We start from the raw sequence: 14,936 nt of genomic DNA, 5'->3' as shown, positions 1-14,936 counted from the left end.
CCGTAAACATTCCCTGGTGTCACAGGCAAGGGATCGAATGTATCCAGGGTCCGGGCCAGACCAACCCTGCGGTGACAAAGGTCTCCCAAACCCCTCCGCAAGTCTGATACCAATGGCTTGTAGCCACATTCAGGCGGTTCCATGGTGACAAATACTTGGCTTCATTAAAGTGCCAGGGGGTCTATTGTTGCGTAGAAATGAAAGGCGTCGACAGAAGCTGCATTTCGTCGTTCGACCCTTGGAAGGAAGGCGGACGATGAAGTTGCAGGAATAAGCTTTGGTGCTAACGAGACTCTGCAGGGATGCTATCTCACAAACTTAAGCATAACATAGGATCACACGTGCCCGCGTGCCGGTGCAGAAGACAAGGTTTTCTTCTGAGGAAGAACCTTGGCAGAATGCTCCTTCAGGTAGCTCCTCTGCAGCCCAGTGTCTATTCGACCATATCTCGCCCTGAATGTGCCCCTGGACCCCTTTGAATGCAGCCCTGGGCCTTCGAGAAGATTTATCTCCCGCTTCTCTATTCCGAGGATGGGTAGATCGTGGAATCAGGGACGACCCAGCGATGAACCCGACCCGGGAGCCCCACGATCAGCCATGGAAAACCACCTCAAGGGTCTTCCAACTTGCAAGGAGAAAACTCGGCAGAGGAGGTATACTTCACTGAGTGACTTGGCTTGGAAACAGGATTGAAGCGGGTTGTGAACATCTGGAATGCGGGGGTAGTGACCTTGTTAGAAGAATGTGAGAGCCCGGGGCCGGCCTAGAGCGAGCCGAGGACGGCGACAGATTGACAGGAAACGTCGACGATGATCTACGATCTGAAAGATGCGATCTGCCGGGCCCGTCTCAGGGCTGAATAATGGGATCCAGGACCCAGGGGTAAGTCTCAGGTCCACCACCACGATTGGTCGCCGCCTGCCTGGGCTGCTGCCTCTACATGCCGAACTATGGACGAGAACGAATGCTAGCCATGAATTAGTACCACGCCTTTATCACTCTCTTGCTAGAATTCAAGCCCACCAGGGCAGCAAATCTTATGACCCACTCCTTCCAAGAAAAGTATGTTCCTGAATGGAATTGTGCAGTGGGCGACAATGAAGGGGAGAGTACTTGAATGCCGGACTCCCTAGGGGGGTCCGCATGCTGTCACAGGTGAGCGGCGACATTATTGTATAGCACACACCCCTTCATCTCTTTGTATCTTTCTTCTTGTAGATCATGAGGTGCTTTGGGGATTCATGTCTCCTATGGGCCTGGGGATGCGCTCTTCTTCTTCAAGTTGTCGTGTCTGCTTCTTTTGCTCCTCTCCTGCCTCCGGCTTATCCACTTGCTGTTCGCAGTCCCTATCTGTCTTGTTAGTACAGCCTTTGCAATGAAGTTCGGGATTTGCATTGCTTGATCATGTAGAATCAACATATACTGACATGTACAGCTTGGCTTCCCGGATATCAGGCATCGAGCCTTCCCTCTAGTTCTCCTCAGTTTTGGTTCGGAAATAACCTCACATGGTCTGTCATTGCTCGCGTAAATGGTCAGACTTACAGCCTTTTCGGTGTCTCTAAGGAATTAGAAGGCATCCGGGCTGCTACCGTCAGAGATGGCAATTTCACCTCGACACACAGCACTTTTCTGCTGACAGCCGGGTCAAAGAATTTCACTCTCGACTTCTTTTCGCCTGTCTCCCCGACAAACCTTCTACGCCAGTCTCTGCCCTTTTCTTATCTCACGATATCAGTTAGTGGGATATCGAGCAACGACTCTGTCCAGATATACTCTGACATTGATTCGTCCTGGACCGGTCAACCAGATAACGCCACCTGGGCCTTCACGGAAGCCAACAAAACTTCAGTATTTCAGCTAAGCCCCGTGGAAGAGGCCTTATTCTCGCAAAACCCTCAAGAACAGGCGCTTTGGGGTGAGACGGTTTACGCTACAAGGGCTCAAAATGGAAGCGTTCTCTCTTCTGCCTCGGGGCCGTTGTCTGCGATCCGTTCTCAATTCGTGGCCAATGGATCGCTGGTCAATTCTTACGCAAACTGGACATCTGATGGCGTTGTAGCATTTGCGCATGAGTTGGATACAACTACAAAGAATAGCTCGATTACTTTCGCCATAGGCCATGTGCGCGAGCAAACCATTAACTACCTTGGTAATACGCAAACTGGGTACTATCGAGCAATCTACCCAAACACTACATCCGCCGTCTCGTATTTCCTTGACGACTACTCGGACGCGGTGAATGAGTCAATCAACATGGACGAGTTCATTCAAAAGGGCGGGGAATCATCATACGGCACTAACTACTCCGACATACTGGCGTTATCTCTCCGCCAAATCTACGGTGGCATGGAACTCACAATCCCGAATGACACCCTAAACACCGACGACACCATGGCCTTCATCAAAGAGATCTCCAGCGATGGCAACATCAACACCGTCGACGTCATCTACGCATCCTTCCCAGTCTTTTACGTCCTAAACTCCGACTACATCCGCCTCCTCCTAAAACCCGTATTCGAATACATGGACCAAACCAACTACACCTACGACTTTGCCGTACACGACATCGGCATGGACTACCCCAACGCCACCGGCCACAGCCCCAAGGGAGAATTCATGCCCGTCGAAGAAAGCGGAAACATCCTGATCATGACCTACGCCTACGAAAGCGCAACCAACACAACCAACATCTCAAGCACCTACTCCCCCCTCCTGCAGAAATACGCTCAATACCTAAGCACCAACGGCAAATACCCGGACGCACAACTCTCCCTCAACGACGCCCTCGGCAAGCTCGCAAACCAAACCAACCTCGCCATGAAAGCAGCCAGCGGCCTCGCCTCCTACGGCCACCTGACCTCGCAGCAAAACTACACCGACGCAGGCAAATCCATCGCCGACGCCCTCTACAACGGCCGTCTCGGCACAGACCCCAACGGAACCTACTTCACCACCCAATACGACAACGACTCCTGGTTCCTCGCGTACAACCACTACGCGGACGTCTTATTCTCCTTTGACCTCTTCCCCGAAGAAGCTTACAACGCCACCACAGCCTTCTACCCCACCGTCCGCAAACCAGCTGGCGTAGCCCTCGACGCTAACCTCGACTGGGGCCAAACGAACTGGCAGGGCTTCGTGGCGGCAACAGTCACAGATGATGCAAGGGACATGTTCATCTCCGATATCCATGCCTATATTGCTAATGGTCTCAACGATGTACCTTTCTCGGACCGGTACTGGGTACAAGATAGTACGACTGGTGAGGCCGGTGAGTACTTTGCTTTCAGGGCAAGGCCGGCACTGGGAAGTCATTTTGCGTTGATGGCGCTGCAGGGGGCGGATCAGTGGGTGGGGTGATTGCAGTGCTTGATGGGGTTTGGTATACATATACATTGCATGCTGGGCGTATTGTACATAGGTTAGATTACTAAGTTCAGATCTGGAATTAGATGGCATCTGTCGGAATTGATCCATGCATTGTCCCTCGCTAGGGAATATACTTAATCTGTGATTCACTTGCAGGAGAATTTGCATCTCTTGCGCGACTAAGTGCATATATATATATATTGATGGTAATGTTCGTATAAATAGGAATAGTTAGTAGGTGGTATTACACAAATACTTTCGAATATTTAATGAAGACAAAACGATCGAAGTACTATGCACAATGTACATGGACACTAGTACTATAAGTACTCTAAGTTCTAGTAGTCTAGTAGTTATATATAGTGAGCGATGGTATGTATATTTGTTTAGGACTATTGGTTACCGTGCTGCGACTATACTGCAATGAAATAATGGCTTTATGTGGTGTCAATAGTACTAACTTGCTTTTCGAATGTATATATAGCATAAAGTATATGATATATATTTATCATTACAATTCTGATCATCAATGCCACTACAGAGATACTCCACAAAAATAGCCAAATATGCACTTGTTCATTTATAGAAGAAGTAATGGGGTGAGTTCAATGGTTCTATGTAGTGGGTAAGGTCATTATTCAGTTCACATAGAAAATAGAGTTTTCTAGGGAGGAGATAATGGTGGTTGAGAAAGTAAGTGGAGGCAATGGATAATTGCTGGGTCACATCACAGTCAGCAAGTGTTATTTATAGTTAGTTGTCAAATTGCTAAGAATTGGTCTATTGCCTATCAATATCACGTTTCTGATTGACAGCAGGCTTGTGATGTAGGTTTTGTATCTTTCGATAAGCTGAAGTTGTAGCTTATACGTGTATCTTGGAATAGATTGGATATGCTACGTATTCAGGAAGACGTGTGCGGATAGTAGGTATGTTGACACGTGATAGGCTCATGTTGCTGTTCAACATGGCTGGCTGATAAGACTTTTCTGGTTAGGGAGTGGATGACCTGTGTTGTTATTTTTCAGCACGGCCTGCAGTTCAAGTGCCATTTTAGCATGCTGTGGAACAAGCAATGTAATAGCAAGTTAGTAGTGCAGTGGCATGTGAGGAATCTACGTATCAGTCTGCTTGCAGCTTGTGGATAACTCTAGTCCTACTGGTTGCGATTATACTTCCAACCCCAAATCAACTGAGCAACTGCCGAGTTTCCGGTTGGGTTTGAAATGGGGCGAATCTGGAGGCTATCCATATCGCAGCAAACTGCGTAGAGTAATCCATCAGCGGAGGCATCGGATGCAGACGTACAATTCCTTCAAGGATCTTCGCCCTCGACGTTGTCGACAGTTTTTGTCCGGTCTACAGACCGAAACTCCACTATGGGCAAAGCGTCATCTCACTCATCACGGCGACTCCGTATGCTGTGCCAGTCGAGAAACAAACGTAGTAACCTCCAAGTCGCACACTCTGTCCACATCTGGTTCTTCGGTTCCGCGTATCTCGGGCCCAGCTGACCCAAGTGGTCTGACGAATATTCCAACATGTCCACTCTCTAACCGAAGTATTCCCAGGATTCTGGGCGAATCAACTTGCTGATGCCTTGTCAAGCGCCCAAGCATCCCATCCTAGGCGCTGCAACTGTGGGCTCGAAATGGTGCTAAGCCATCGAGCATGGAACAAGCGTCCCGGATGGGCAGCCAGGTCCAACAGGTTCATGGCACCATGTCCCGTTGTTGGTCATGCAGAGTGGCCAGTTCGTTTAACATCGAGTGGTCCAAGATAACAGACAAGTTGCGGGATGGAGAGGATTCATATAGGAGCAAGGTCTGCATTTTCCCAGTCGGGAATGACGATGACGTCTTGCAGGAAGAGAAGGATTTGCGGAGACGGTGTATCTGATGTGCTGGCTAATCAGCAGCACCAGCTCACCGGTATGGTCCAATCCGTTATCCAACGCGCGCGACTTTTTGCTAGCGCCATGCCTATTCGAGTCAAAGCGGCCGACCCTCAGGCGCATCTGGGCGCATGGAGAATCCTACCAGAAGATTCAGTGAAGAGGTCTGTGATCTGAAATCCACCCATGGCTTAAGCCAGGCCCGCTGTTTGAGGGCCTTGGCCCCAACAGCGGTCGTTTCTTTTGATCCAACCTAGATTAGCCCGTTGGCGCGGTTAGGGTGAATCCGTTCTCCCGGCGAAAACCAGATGGACCCACTGGCCGCTTTTATGATCGCGGTACCAACGGTGAGGCCGGTTACCTCCGCCGGCCGAGATGTAGATGGGACTAATATAGTGGTATCGCGATTCTAGCTAGCCTGGTCTATTCCAGCTGGAGCTTGAGGATTACTCACACGCGCGATATGGCGCAAAAGCGCCGGGCGGAACGGTCGGGCTTTTAGTCCGAGGTATGGCTAGCTGTAGGATGCATGCACCTCGCACTGTGGGCTGAGCTTGATCATTGGGCAGCGAGGGCAACGTCACGGACGATTGGTGGGATGCCTATGTGAGATGCTGCTGGGAAGGCGTGGGAGGCGTGGGCGTGGGTGTGGGAGAGGCTGCGGAAGAGGCTTTGTCGCAGCCGGGGTCCATTGTCCACGGAAAGTTACGCCATGGTGCCACCGTGCTCATTCCATCGAGTTTCTCTAAAAGAGCAAAAGGACAAGCGGGAAGATCAGTAACTCCTCCGTGACCGGCAACGGCTTGCCCCTCTTAAGCGGGGTATTATCTCTTGGATGGATTGACTGATTCAGGATGGTCGTGATCGAACCATAGCTAGCTAGCTATGAGAAGCTTGGAGTTTTGGCTGACATCATTGGGTCAAGCGTCTCATGATTCCGGAGCCGAAGGCGATATTCGGAGATGTGAGACACGGATGCCATGCAACAGAGACACAACGTGGATGGAGAAGGAGGAGGGATTGAGACACTAGCTGTCTAGTGAGCGTAGTAGTGTAGGTGTACAGTTGTAGCTACAAAAGTAACAACAATCCAATGGTGAGCAACGAACCATCGAATCAGGCCTGAGGCAGCCCCGGGCGGCGGGAGAGTCACGGGCCCGCACCCCTTATGCCAGATCCGGCAAGGCGGGAGGATAGCAGACCAATGAGAAGACTGATAAGCCCCCAAGAATCTGAGTTACCCAAAACAGCAAAAGCAGGGTTCATGGAGGCCTAGCACTAAGCCACGATAGGCAAAGGGCCAGGAGCCGAAGATGGGGATTTGACTTTTAGGTTTTTTGGCTGCAAGTGGATGTGGTGTGGATCCCGGCTTTGTCCCAAGACGGCATGACGAGAGAGATTCATTGCTGGCTTGTCGGGGTTTAAGCATCAATTTTTTTTTCTTGTTCTTGCCTTTCCCCCCCGCCTCGATGTCCATCCCTCTATCTCTATCTCCATTCGGGAACGGATGTCCATCAGTTCCGGGATGGACCGGTGCTTCTTATTCAGTTTCGGGAGAAGATCTAGGATAAACTACACTTTAGTTCCATTAATAGTCAGTAGATTATTGTAGGATAAACGGGGGGATGCTTCAGGGGGTGTGACTGCTTATTCCTGATTGGGTCAATTGGGATGGTGGCCTGTGGGGCATGTCAAGGATGGGGGAAGAAAAGCACACCACTAAATCCGACTAAATCAGTACTAGTGAGTTGCTGGTATTAGATAGTAAGTAATATCTAGTAGTGAACAGTTTAACCCTCTTTTTCCTTTTTCTCTCTCGTTTTCCATTCCCAGGTGGAAGATCTCAGACGGTATACCATGTAGAGTAGGATGAACACTGGCCATGCATGGTACTTGCTTAGTTTTATTTCTTTTTTTAAACCAAGAATTGTACAGTCGTCAATCTTTAATAAATGATCATCCTCTCAAGATGGCAAGTCATCAGCGAGCTGGGTCATGACAGACAAGAGACAGAAAGAAAGAGGCAACGATGATCCAGGGTTCAGCACACCGCGACCCAAGATGACCAAGATGACCATTTGCCCATTCGACCGCATGATGCATCATCCTGTCTCTGTCTCTTTCCCTTCTGTTACTACGGCGGTTGGGGCGCCGAGCCCTTCGTAGCGCTGCATTAAACACCACAAACCCTTTTTTCTTTTTTTTCTTTTTTTTCTTTTTTTTTTTGGCCCGCATTTACTGGTTTCGTCTTTTGGGGAAGGCCAGAGCCATCCAGTTCCATTCAATCCATCCAATCCATGCCATCGGGGTTTCGCGCTCTTACTGCCTCCGTGCAAAGACAAGAGAAGTGGGGCAGCGATCTATCGGCTAGCTTTGGACAACTTTGGAATTATTGTTGGAAAAGTGCTTTGGTGGAGGAGGGAAAAAGTGGGTTGTGGAATTGAAGGTGGTCTCGATGAGCGGGTTTTGGAACCTTCTCCCGGAAAAGAGGCCCAAAACCTCTTTAGTCTCTCTCCTTCTTTTCAAAAAGCATGGGGAGTCGGTCGTTTGTTTCGATATTAAATCCCATGGATCTCCAACTATCCACCCTGGCCAAGAAGGTGTTGTTGAAAGTTGAGCTGTAACAGTTGGAGGGGATCACGGCTTCTTGCTTGTTTGATTTAAGGGACTGTTTTTCATATTAATGTTCCCTTCTTTTTACACTTCCTATGAAACATCCCCCCTCCTCCCTTCCATCCTTGACGCTTCTGCTTCCACCTTGCGCCTGCTGGGAAACCTCCCCTCCCTCCCTCCCTCCCTTTAACCCTCCCCGGCATCTTCTGCTCCTTCAGCCAGTCAGCCAGAACCCGGAAAAGAAGGAACAAAAGAACACGATAGGGAAGAATAATAATATAATCCCTAAGAAAGAAAACAAAAGTCCCCAGCAATGCCTGCACGGCGCACCTACAGAGCCCCGGCGCGGAATGGCTGTTTTGAGTGCAGGAACCGGCGAATCAAGGTAGGTGCTCTTGGGGTTTTAGTCCCGGTGAAGCTTAACTTAAGTTGCCTGGCCTGGCCTGCTATTTTCTTGGTTGTTTGGTCCACTCAAAGTTTCCATCCTTTTTCCCTTCTTCTACTGCTGCTTTCTTCTTCTTACATTTTCCCTCTTTTTTCATTTTCTCTCTTCTGTTATTTTCCCTTCTCCCTTCCCCCCTCCCAATTCCCTCCTCCCCCATCATTGCTTGGGTGCCTGGATGCCTGAATGATGCAGTGATCCCTTTCCCTTCCCCTGCCTTCTCCCTCCAGTCCTCCCTCCTACTTTTAGATATGTACCTATCAGTGGAGCTTTATCTGCTTGTTTGATTACTGCTGTGGACCGGGACCTTTGCTACTTTTTGTTCCCACCACCACCACCCACCCCCCTCCCCTGAATTATTACACCACACCACTTTTCTGTGGTTCTTCAAATCGGGACTGGTGGTCCTGTGTCGCCCTCATAGATGCTAATCGAACCGGGATGCAGTGCCCCAACGAACACCCCCAGTGCTCCCATTGCACCAGCGACAACATAATATGTCAATATATTCCCTCCTCCACCTCCTTGGTCTGGCCTAGGGTCAAGTCTCGCTCCACCACCCCGACCCTTCCCCCATCCCGCACCGCCTCCCCTTCCCACGTGAACCCCAGGATTTTCGCTGAATACCGCGTCGTCATGGACCCCGTTGCCCCTTCCACTCCCACCGGGGAGCTGAATATTCAAGACCTCGAGTTGATGATGCAATGGTGCACGACCACATACCGCTCGGTCTCGCGAAATACCTCGGTAGAAGGAATCTGGCAGGGCGTAGTGCCAAGGGAAGCCATGCGCCACCCATTCTTGATGCACGGCATCTTGGCTCTCTCCGCCCTGGATCTGGGCTTCAACTGCCCCTCCGGTCCGCCCAAAGACTATTACATCCGAACCGCCCAGGCACACCAGTCCCGGGCTGTGACCGGTCTCAGCAAGATCGCGGGACGTCTAGATCAATCCAACTGCAATGCCGCTTTTGCTCTGTCCAGTATCATGGTGGTCTTTTCCTTCGCCCTCCCTCGGACGACGAACAAACACGGGGACGTCCTGAATGAGCTTCTCAACATATTTCGGTTCACACGCGGGTCGGTGGACGTCCAAGGAGGAATCATCAATTGGGTCGCGGATGGCGAGTTCAGTCCGCTTCTCGAGTGCGACACCTCGCAGCCCACCATGCCCGACACGTCTCGGCTGGCCATCATGTCGCTGACACGAATGAACGCGGACCTAGCCAGCCGCGATCCCGCCCATGATAAGGACACGTATGACTCGACGATTAGGTACCTGAGCTACTCGCTGGACAAGCTGGCCCGGGGCGGAGAAACCATGATCATTGCCTTCCAGTGGATCTTCCAGATCCCGCCGCGATACTTGGATTTGCTGCAGCAGAGACAGCCCTTTGCGTTAGCCATCTTGGCCCATTACGCGGTGATTATCCACTCGTTGCGAGGACATTGGTGGATGGGCGAGTGGGGAGCGCGACTGATCCGGGAGATCGGCCAGCGCCTGGGTGCAGACTGGAGAGACTCAATCAGTTGGGTGGTGGACGCGACAGGCTGCTATATTCCTCCAGTCTGAGACGATTAATGGACGAGATGTATAAGTACCTATGTTTTTTTCCATTCTCCAGTGCGCGTTGTTCATTTCAGACACCGAATATGGATGCATCTGCGCGCTGGAGAGCACATTGTGTGGTCACCATGACCATCCTTAAAGACGCGTGCAGCGTGCACGCTGCCCGTCGACAACCTTGAAGCAGGCGGGAAACACCCCTGCCATCCGTGGGCCAGGCTCTACCATGAGTGACCTACACAGAATTCATGCAGTCTTGAAGAAGAGGGAGTCATGCAGTGAACTGTAATAGAAAGAAGACCAGAACACGACGGGAAGTGACATTTGGGGAGGCCGACCGGGAATAAGCACTAAGAGCGGAGCGGAGTCAACACCACAACGAAGAAAGACAAATGCGATAAACTAGTGGAATACTTAGTTGATTAGTCGGTGGACATGAAGGAGAGGAGATCCGACCGCCAATCACTCGACAGCGCAAACTGAACCAGGGTGCTGGACATCTACACCATCTACAACTATCTATGGCATGATCGCATGGGACACATACTCACTTGGCATGAGATGGATGATACCTCATAAGCAATATACGGAGTACTTGATTGGTATTGCATTTCGATTTCAGCAAGCTATGCATACATACATTCCATTCACATCATAGATTCATACACGATCTACAAACACTATTTACCTCGGCAATAGACAGAATTTAAAGAGACTCCCGAGTAATAATACACGTAGTAATAACCACTAAAGAAACAAGGCAAGAAAAAGCAATATGCAGCCCTCCCCATAGATAAGCCCCCGCGATTTCATTGGAGATCTCACTACTAGTAACAATAGTGCCAACAACCACACTACATAAGGGCCCCGGTGTGCCCTGCTAGCCTGCCTGTGTAAAAGAAAAAACAAATGAATGGAAAAGAAGATCGAATGGTTATAATCCTAAGAACACACACACATATTATACTTCAAAAATGAATAACAATACCCCCAGTCCAAACGCAACAGCAATCAGTCAAAAATATGGAATGAAATGAAATGTAACGACAAAATCCGACCCTCGCGCCGTTCTTTTTCCCCACGTCCGGGTTTCTTTACAACATGGGTATTCTTCAAAATAACACAAAAACAGATCTTGATCGAATGGGAGGGGAATATGATGGGAAGGAATGATAAGGATGGGAGTGGATGTGTGAGGGATCTCTCCATCTGAGGAGATGGGTATAGAGATGGAGAGATGAGTAGGTGGGTAGGTAGGTGGTGTCGAGCACTACCTGCCCTGCACACTGATCTGCTTGGGGATTGTTGGGAGCAGGTAGTGCAGGTATCAGTCGGTCGGTCGGTCGTCAGTCAGTCGAAGTAAGATGGATGGGATGAGAACATCCCATCTATCTCGTTGGTCCAGTTCAGCAGTCCAGTCCGGTCCACTCAAGAGAGAGGAACGGAAACACAAGCACACACATATGGTGCAACGATAATCACACGTTTGGAGAAGAGTCAAAGCCAGAAAAGCACAGCGCAGCCAGAGCAGGGGAAGAAAGAAAGAAAGTAGTAAGTTAGTGTGAGCGACAGGACGCAGCTCACTCTCCCTCACTCACCTCTTCCCATACCTCACCACGCCATGCCATATATTGCCATGCCATATCTGCCAGCAAGAAACAACTGACAGAGATAACATCCCAGCAATAAATCCGACCTCATCCTCAACTCCAAACATGTGCTAGTCAACTGGACGGATTCCGTTCTTCACCACCCCCACCACCAGCACCGGCACCGGCACCCTCACCAGCGACACTGGCGGTCTCAGCATCCTTCCTGCGATCCTTCGATTGCGTGCGCACACGCCTCAACTGCTCCTCTTCCTGTTCGCGCACGCGCTTCTCTTCTTCCGCGGAAGGGATATATGCGTTTGCAGCGCCGCCTACAATTATTACAAGCCATTGATTAGCTCATTGTTTGAAAAGATACGACCACGGACAAAGGGGAGGTATAGGGGAAGTTACCTCGGCCCATAAAGTGCGGCGCTTCTTCCATGCGCAATGGGGGCGACTCCACATCCTGCATTTCTCGGGCTAATTCGGGGTGTTCCGGATCATTGTGCATCATGTTACCGGAGCCGCCGCGACCGGTGGTGAAGATGTCTTGTTTGATGGTGGGGGTGACGAGGTCCTTTGGGGTGGTGCGGGATTCATTGTGGCCGGAGAAGATGTTGCCTGTGGGGGAGGAACAATATCGCGTTAGACGAGATGATATTGTGAGTTGAAAGAAAGGGAGACTGAGAGAGCGAAACAGAGGGAGAGATAGTGCTAAACATACCTGCGCCGCCGCGGCCGTGGGAGATATTTCTAGCGCCGCCCATTGTTGCCGAACAAGGAGGGAGTGGAGGGGAAGGGGAGGGCGGAGAGAATGCGATCGGGAGAGTGGATGATCAGAGTGAGTGGTAAGGGAAGTATGGGACGCGATTGATTGCGAAGGCGCAACAACGCAAAGGCGAACTCTCAATCAAAGAGAATGAAGGAGAAGATGAGAAGATGATTTGAAGAGGAGTGGTAAGGGAAAGCAAGCACGCAATAGCTAACCCAGCAATGATCAACACAAAAAAAAGAGAGAGAGAGCTGAGGAGCCGCCAAAGTGGCAAAGGCCGCGAGCGAGAGAAGAAAGACTGACTGGAAAGAAAAAGACTGAACGAGCAGCCAAGACTTTGATTTTGATCAAATGACGTCCTGCTTTTGGGGCCGAATGACCGAGACAGTTTTTTTTTACTTTCCCTTCGCATTGATCCATTCCACTTTTCTAATTCTCGGGTTACTGCATCTTCTATTCTTCTGTTCCCCAATTCTTTCATTCTTCCATCAATTTATTCTTCTTTTAGGGCCCTACCTTGAAGACTAAGTTCATCCCTCTACCTCTTACCTCATCGAAGGGCACCAACCATGCCTAAAAGTGGAAACTTCTTAATCTAACTTGACCCCACTTTTTCCCTTTATTATACTACGTACTACTTACTATATTACCTTGGATTATGATTTTCCTTATTTCATTCCAGAATATTTGCCGACTAGGAAACCCAGTGGAAAAATAGTCCTTAATTGTTCTTTTGGATACTAGTATATTTTTGGTCGATTAATTATTTTGTGTACTAATCTTGTTGGAGAGCAAGTAGGTCTAGGCTTTCCCCGCAGTGAGGTTATCTCTATTATCTTTCATTGCTGGTATCTCGGGATTTGACAGATTAGAATTATAGCTATGGGATAGTTTGGTGAAGCAATGTGTGTTAAGCAATGGTTAGAAAATATGCTCCCCTTGTGTGGATACCTACTATCCCTGAGAGCTGCTATTCAGATTTGTAACAAGAGGATGGGTGATAGCAAGAACCATGTACAGTCATCCTGCAAGTATAGTAATTCTATTATTCACAAACCAAAGAAACCATTATGTATATATACACACCATAAACATTAATCCAGTCATGCGTGTTCATAAACCAGTGCATCCCATCCATGCCATGCGTTGCTGCATACAGCGTATATAATCATGCCGAACCGTCCATCTGGAACAATCGATCCATGTCCATTTCGTACGCCTGTTCAAATCCCATACTCCAGACCCCGTGCGCGCCCTTGACGCGATACGGCCCCTCCCACTTCCACGACTTCTTCTTCTCCTTGTACGAAACGGCTCCAACGTGCTGCATCTGTGACGGGGAGATGGCCAGTCGGTCCAGCTCGGCCCGCCCCGCCTGCATCTCGATCACGCTGTCCACCGCCTTGGTGGGGATCACGTCCTCCATGTGCTCGAAGTACTCCAGGAGAGCTGGAACGTTCTCGCGATTGAAGAGAAGGGCCTGCGAGCAGCAGCCGTGCGCGTTCATCACGTGCACCCCATCTTGCATCGGGTACCAGGTGACCCGACCGGCCAGGAAGAAGAGGGTGATTAGTAGCGGCACGCAGAAGAAGCAGACTACCAGCAGGAAGGGGTTGGTGAGGATGCCCTGGGTAGAGCGGATCTTCCGCCGAGTGTACATGCCTGCACTGGCGCAGAGGGAGACGAGCAGCACACTCCAGGACAGGTAGATGGGCCAATTCTCCGAGTTCCAGCCGAGGAACTTCTCCGTGTAGAAGAGCCGCAGGTATAGCCAGTCCTTGATCGTATCGTGTCGGCGCCAGTCCTCTACCTGCTGGACGCTGCGCATGGTGTCCTCGTACCAATTGCGCTGGGCCACCACATCGTCCTCCAGCATGATGATCCACGGCGCGTCGGTCATGTCGTAGCATGCCTGTAGCCCGAGCCGGTAGTCGATCAGAGACTTCTTCTTTATGTTATTCTTTTTCTCCAAGTTCATAATAATATACCCGGGTGCGTCGACATCGTCGTAGGTGAGTACGTGGTCAACAACATTCGATAACCATGTCTGATTGTAATCCGGGTGATCGGAGGGTTTGCTCAAAGCGAAGAGCACTTGGACGGTCAGCGCCGCTCGCTGCTCGGGTGAGAGGGTATCAAGAATCGAAGCAACGGTTGTGTCGAGGTCCTGCTGCAGGGGACGCTTCACGGTAACGATGCCGACACAGGCGGTCTTCTCCCGTGGCGGGCTGACATGGGAGACGGGACGGGGCGGGACATTCTCGGAACGATTGAAGGCAGACAGCCACTCCAGCGATTCGTGAATCCGTTGGAGACTGTATCCCGGGCGATAGCCTTCGGTAGGCTGGAAGAAGAACGAGCCTGGGTCACGGGCGGACCGAAAGTGGCAGATGACGATAAGGAAGAAAAAGAGGATGGCGAATGAGGACAGAAGCAGCCTCTGCTTTCTGTTGAAGTGATTGAAAGCCATCGGTCACATACTGGTTGGCAGACGCGATCAGGAGGAAGCGGAGGACAGGATGGAGGGGAGAAGGGAAGGGAAGGGAAAAGAGGGAAAAGGAAAACAAAAGGCAGGACCGGATTGCGACAGCAGATAAGCCAGCAGCGGACTAGCAAGAGTTAGCTTGGAGCCATGTTGATGAGACTCGCTGCTTTTGAAGCCCTGGGCCCTCAGGGTCTGCCCAT

General features: G+C 50.3%; 6 protein-coding genes across 6 annotated transcripts; 4 read left to right on the top strand and 2 right to left on the bottom strand.

The window, feature by feature from the left end:
* The first annotated feature begins 748 nt into the window (after positions 1–748).
* On the top strand, positions 749–1,161 carry BO88DRAFT_139138 (uncharacterized protein). Its single transcript, XM_025701442.1, has one exon. The coding sequence runs from the start codon at positions 829–831 to the stop codon at positions 1,072–1,074; it is 246 nt and encodes an 81-aa protein (XP_025559201.1). The 5' UTR covers positions 749–828; the 3' UTR covers positions 1,075–1,161.
* Positions 1,084–3,363, top strand: BO88DRAFT_437971 (glutaminase; the record flags this gene model as incomplete). Its single annotated transcript, XM_025709651.1, has 2 exons — positions 1,084–1,357; positions 1,436–3,363. Exons 1-2 carry the CDS (start codon positions 1,222–1,224, stop codon positions 3,361–3,363), a joined length of 2,064 nt encoding a protein of 687 aa, XP_025559200.1. The 5' UTR covers positions 1,084–1,221.
* A 1,723-nt stretch (positions 3,364–5,086) lies between these two features.
* BO88DRAFT_471143 (uncharacterized protein) lies at positions 5,087–8,038 on the top strand (the record flags this gene model as incomplete). The annotated part of the gene is made up of 9 exons (XM_025711694.1): positions 5,087–5,125; positions 5,213–5,362; positions 5,529–5,622; positions 5,785–5,859; positions 6,236–6,305; positions 6,398–6,526; positions 6,901–6,947; positions 7,269–7,428; positions 7,534–8,038. The coding sequence occupies 9 exons, from the start codon at positions 5,087–5,089 to the stop codon at positions 7,826–7,828; spliced, it is 1,059 nt and encodes a 352-aa protein (XP_025559199.1). The 3' UTR covers positions 7,829–8,038.
* A 724-nt stretch (positions 8,039–8,762) lies between these two features.
* BO88DRAFT_446258 (uncharacterized protein) lies at positions 8,763–9,893 on the top strand (the record flags this gene model as incomplete). Its single annotated transcript, XM_025710274.1, has 1 exon — positions 8,763–9,893. One exon carries the CDS (start codon positions 8,763–8,765, stop codon positions 9,891–9,893), a length of 1,131 nt encoding a protein of 376 aa, XP_025559198.1.
* A 1,460-nt stretch (positions 9,894–11,353) lies between these two features.
* BO88DRAFT_139035 (uncharacterized protein) lies at positions 11,354–12,361 on the bottom strand. The gene is made up of 3 exons (XM_025701441.1): positions 12,204–12,361; positions 11,891–12,100; positions 11,354–11,808 (listed from the first exon to the last, which is right to left on the bottom strand). Exons 1-3 carry the CDS (start codon positions 12,244–12,246, stop codon positions 11,612–11,614), a joined length of 450 nt encoding a protein of 149 aa, XP_025559197.1. The 5' UTR covers positions 12,247–12,361; the 3' UTR covers positions 11,354–11,611.
* Positions 12,362–13,045: 684 nt separating this feature from the next.
* Positions 13,046–14,830, bottom strand: BO88DRAFT_139033 (uncharacterized protein). The gene has a single exon (XM_025701440.1). The coding sequence runs from the start codon at positions 14,719–14,721 to the stop codon at positions 13,420–13,422; it is 1,302 nt and encodes a 433-aa protein (XP_025559196.1). The 5' UTR covers positions 14,722–14,830; the 3' UTR covers positions 13,046–13,419.
* Positions 14,831–14,936: the final 106 nt, after the last annotated feature.

Source organism: Aspergillus vadensis (genome assembly GCF_003184925.1).
Source record: "Aspergillus vadensis CBS 113365 unplaced genomic scaffold BO88scaffold_25, whole genome shotgun sequence".
Taxonomy (NCBI): domain Eukaryota; kingdom Fungi; phylum Ascomycota; class Eurotiomycetes; order Eurotiales; family Aspergillaceae; genus Aspergillus; species Aspergillus vadensis.
Note: the sequence above shows the minus strand (reverse complement) of the source record. Positions and strands in the feature narration are given on the sequence as shown.

Coding starts and splice junctions, on each gene's coding strand:
- BO88DRAFT_139138 (XM_025701442.1), top strand. CDS start 829: ATGCGATCTGCCGGGCCCGTCTCAGGGCTGAATAATGGGATCCAGGAC.
- BO88DRAFT_139035 (XM_025701441.1), bottom strand. CDS start 12,246: ATGGGCGGCGCTAGAAATATCTCCCACGGCCGCGGCGGCGCAG. Junction 12,101..12,203: donor CCACGGCCGCGGCGGCGCAG/GTATGTTTAGCA, acceptor CCTCCCCCACAG/GCAACATCTTCTCCGGCCAC. Junction 11,809..11,890: donor GCCGCACTTTATGGGCCGAG/GTAACTTCCCCT, acceptor TAATAATTGTAG/GCGGCGCTGCAAACGCATAT.
- BO88DRAFT_139033 (XM_025701440.1), bottom strand. CDS start 14,721: ATGGCTTTCAATCACTTCAACAGAAAGCAGAGGCTGCTTCTGTCCTCA.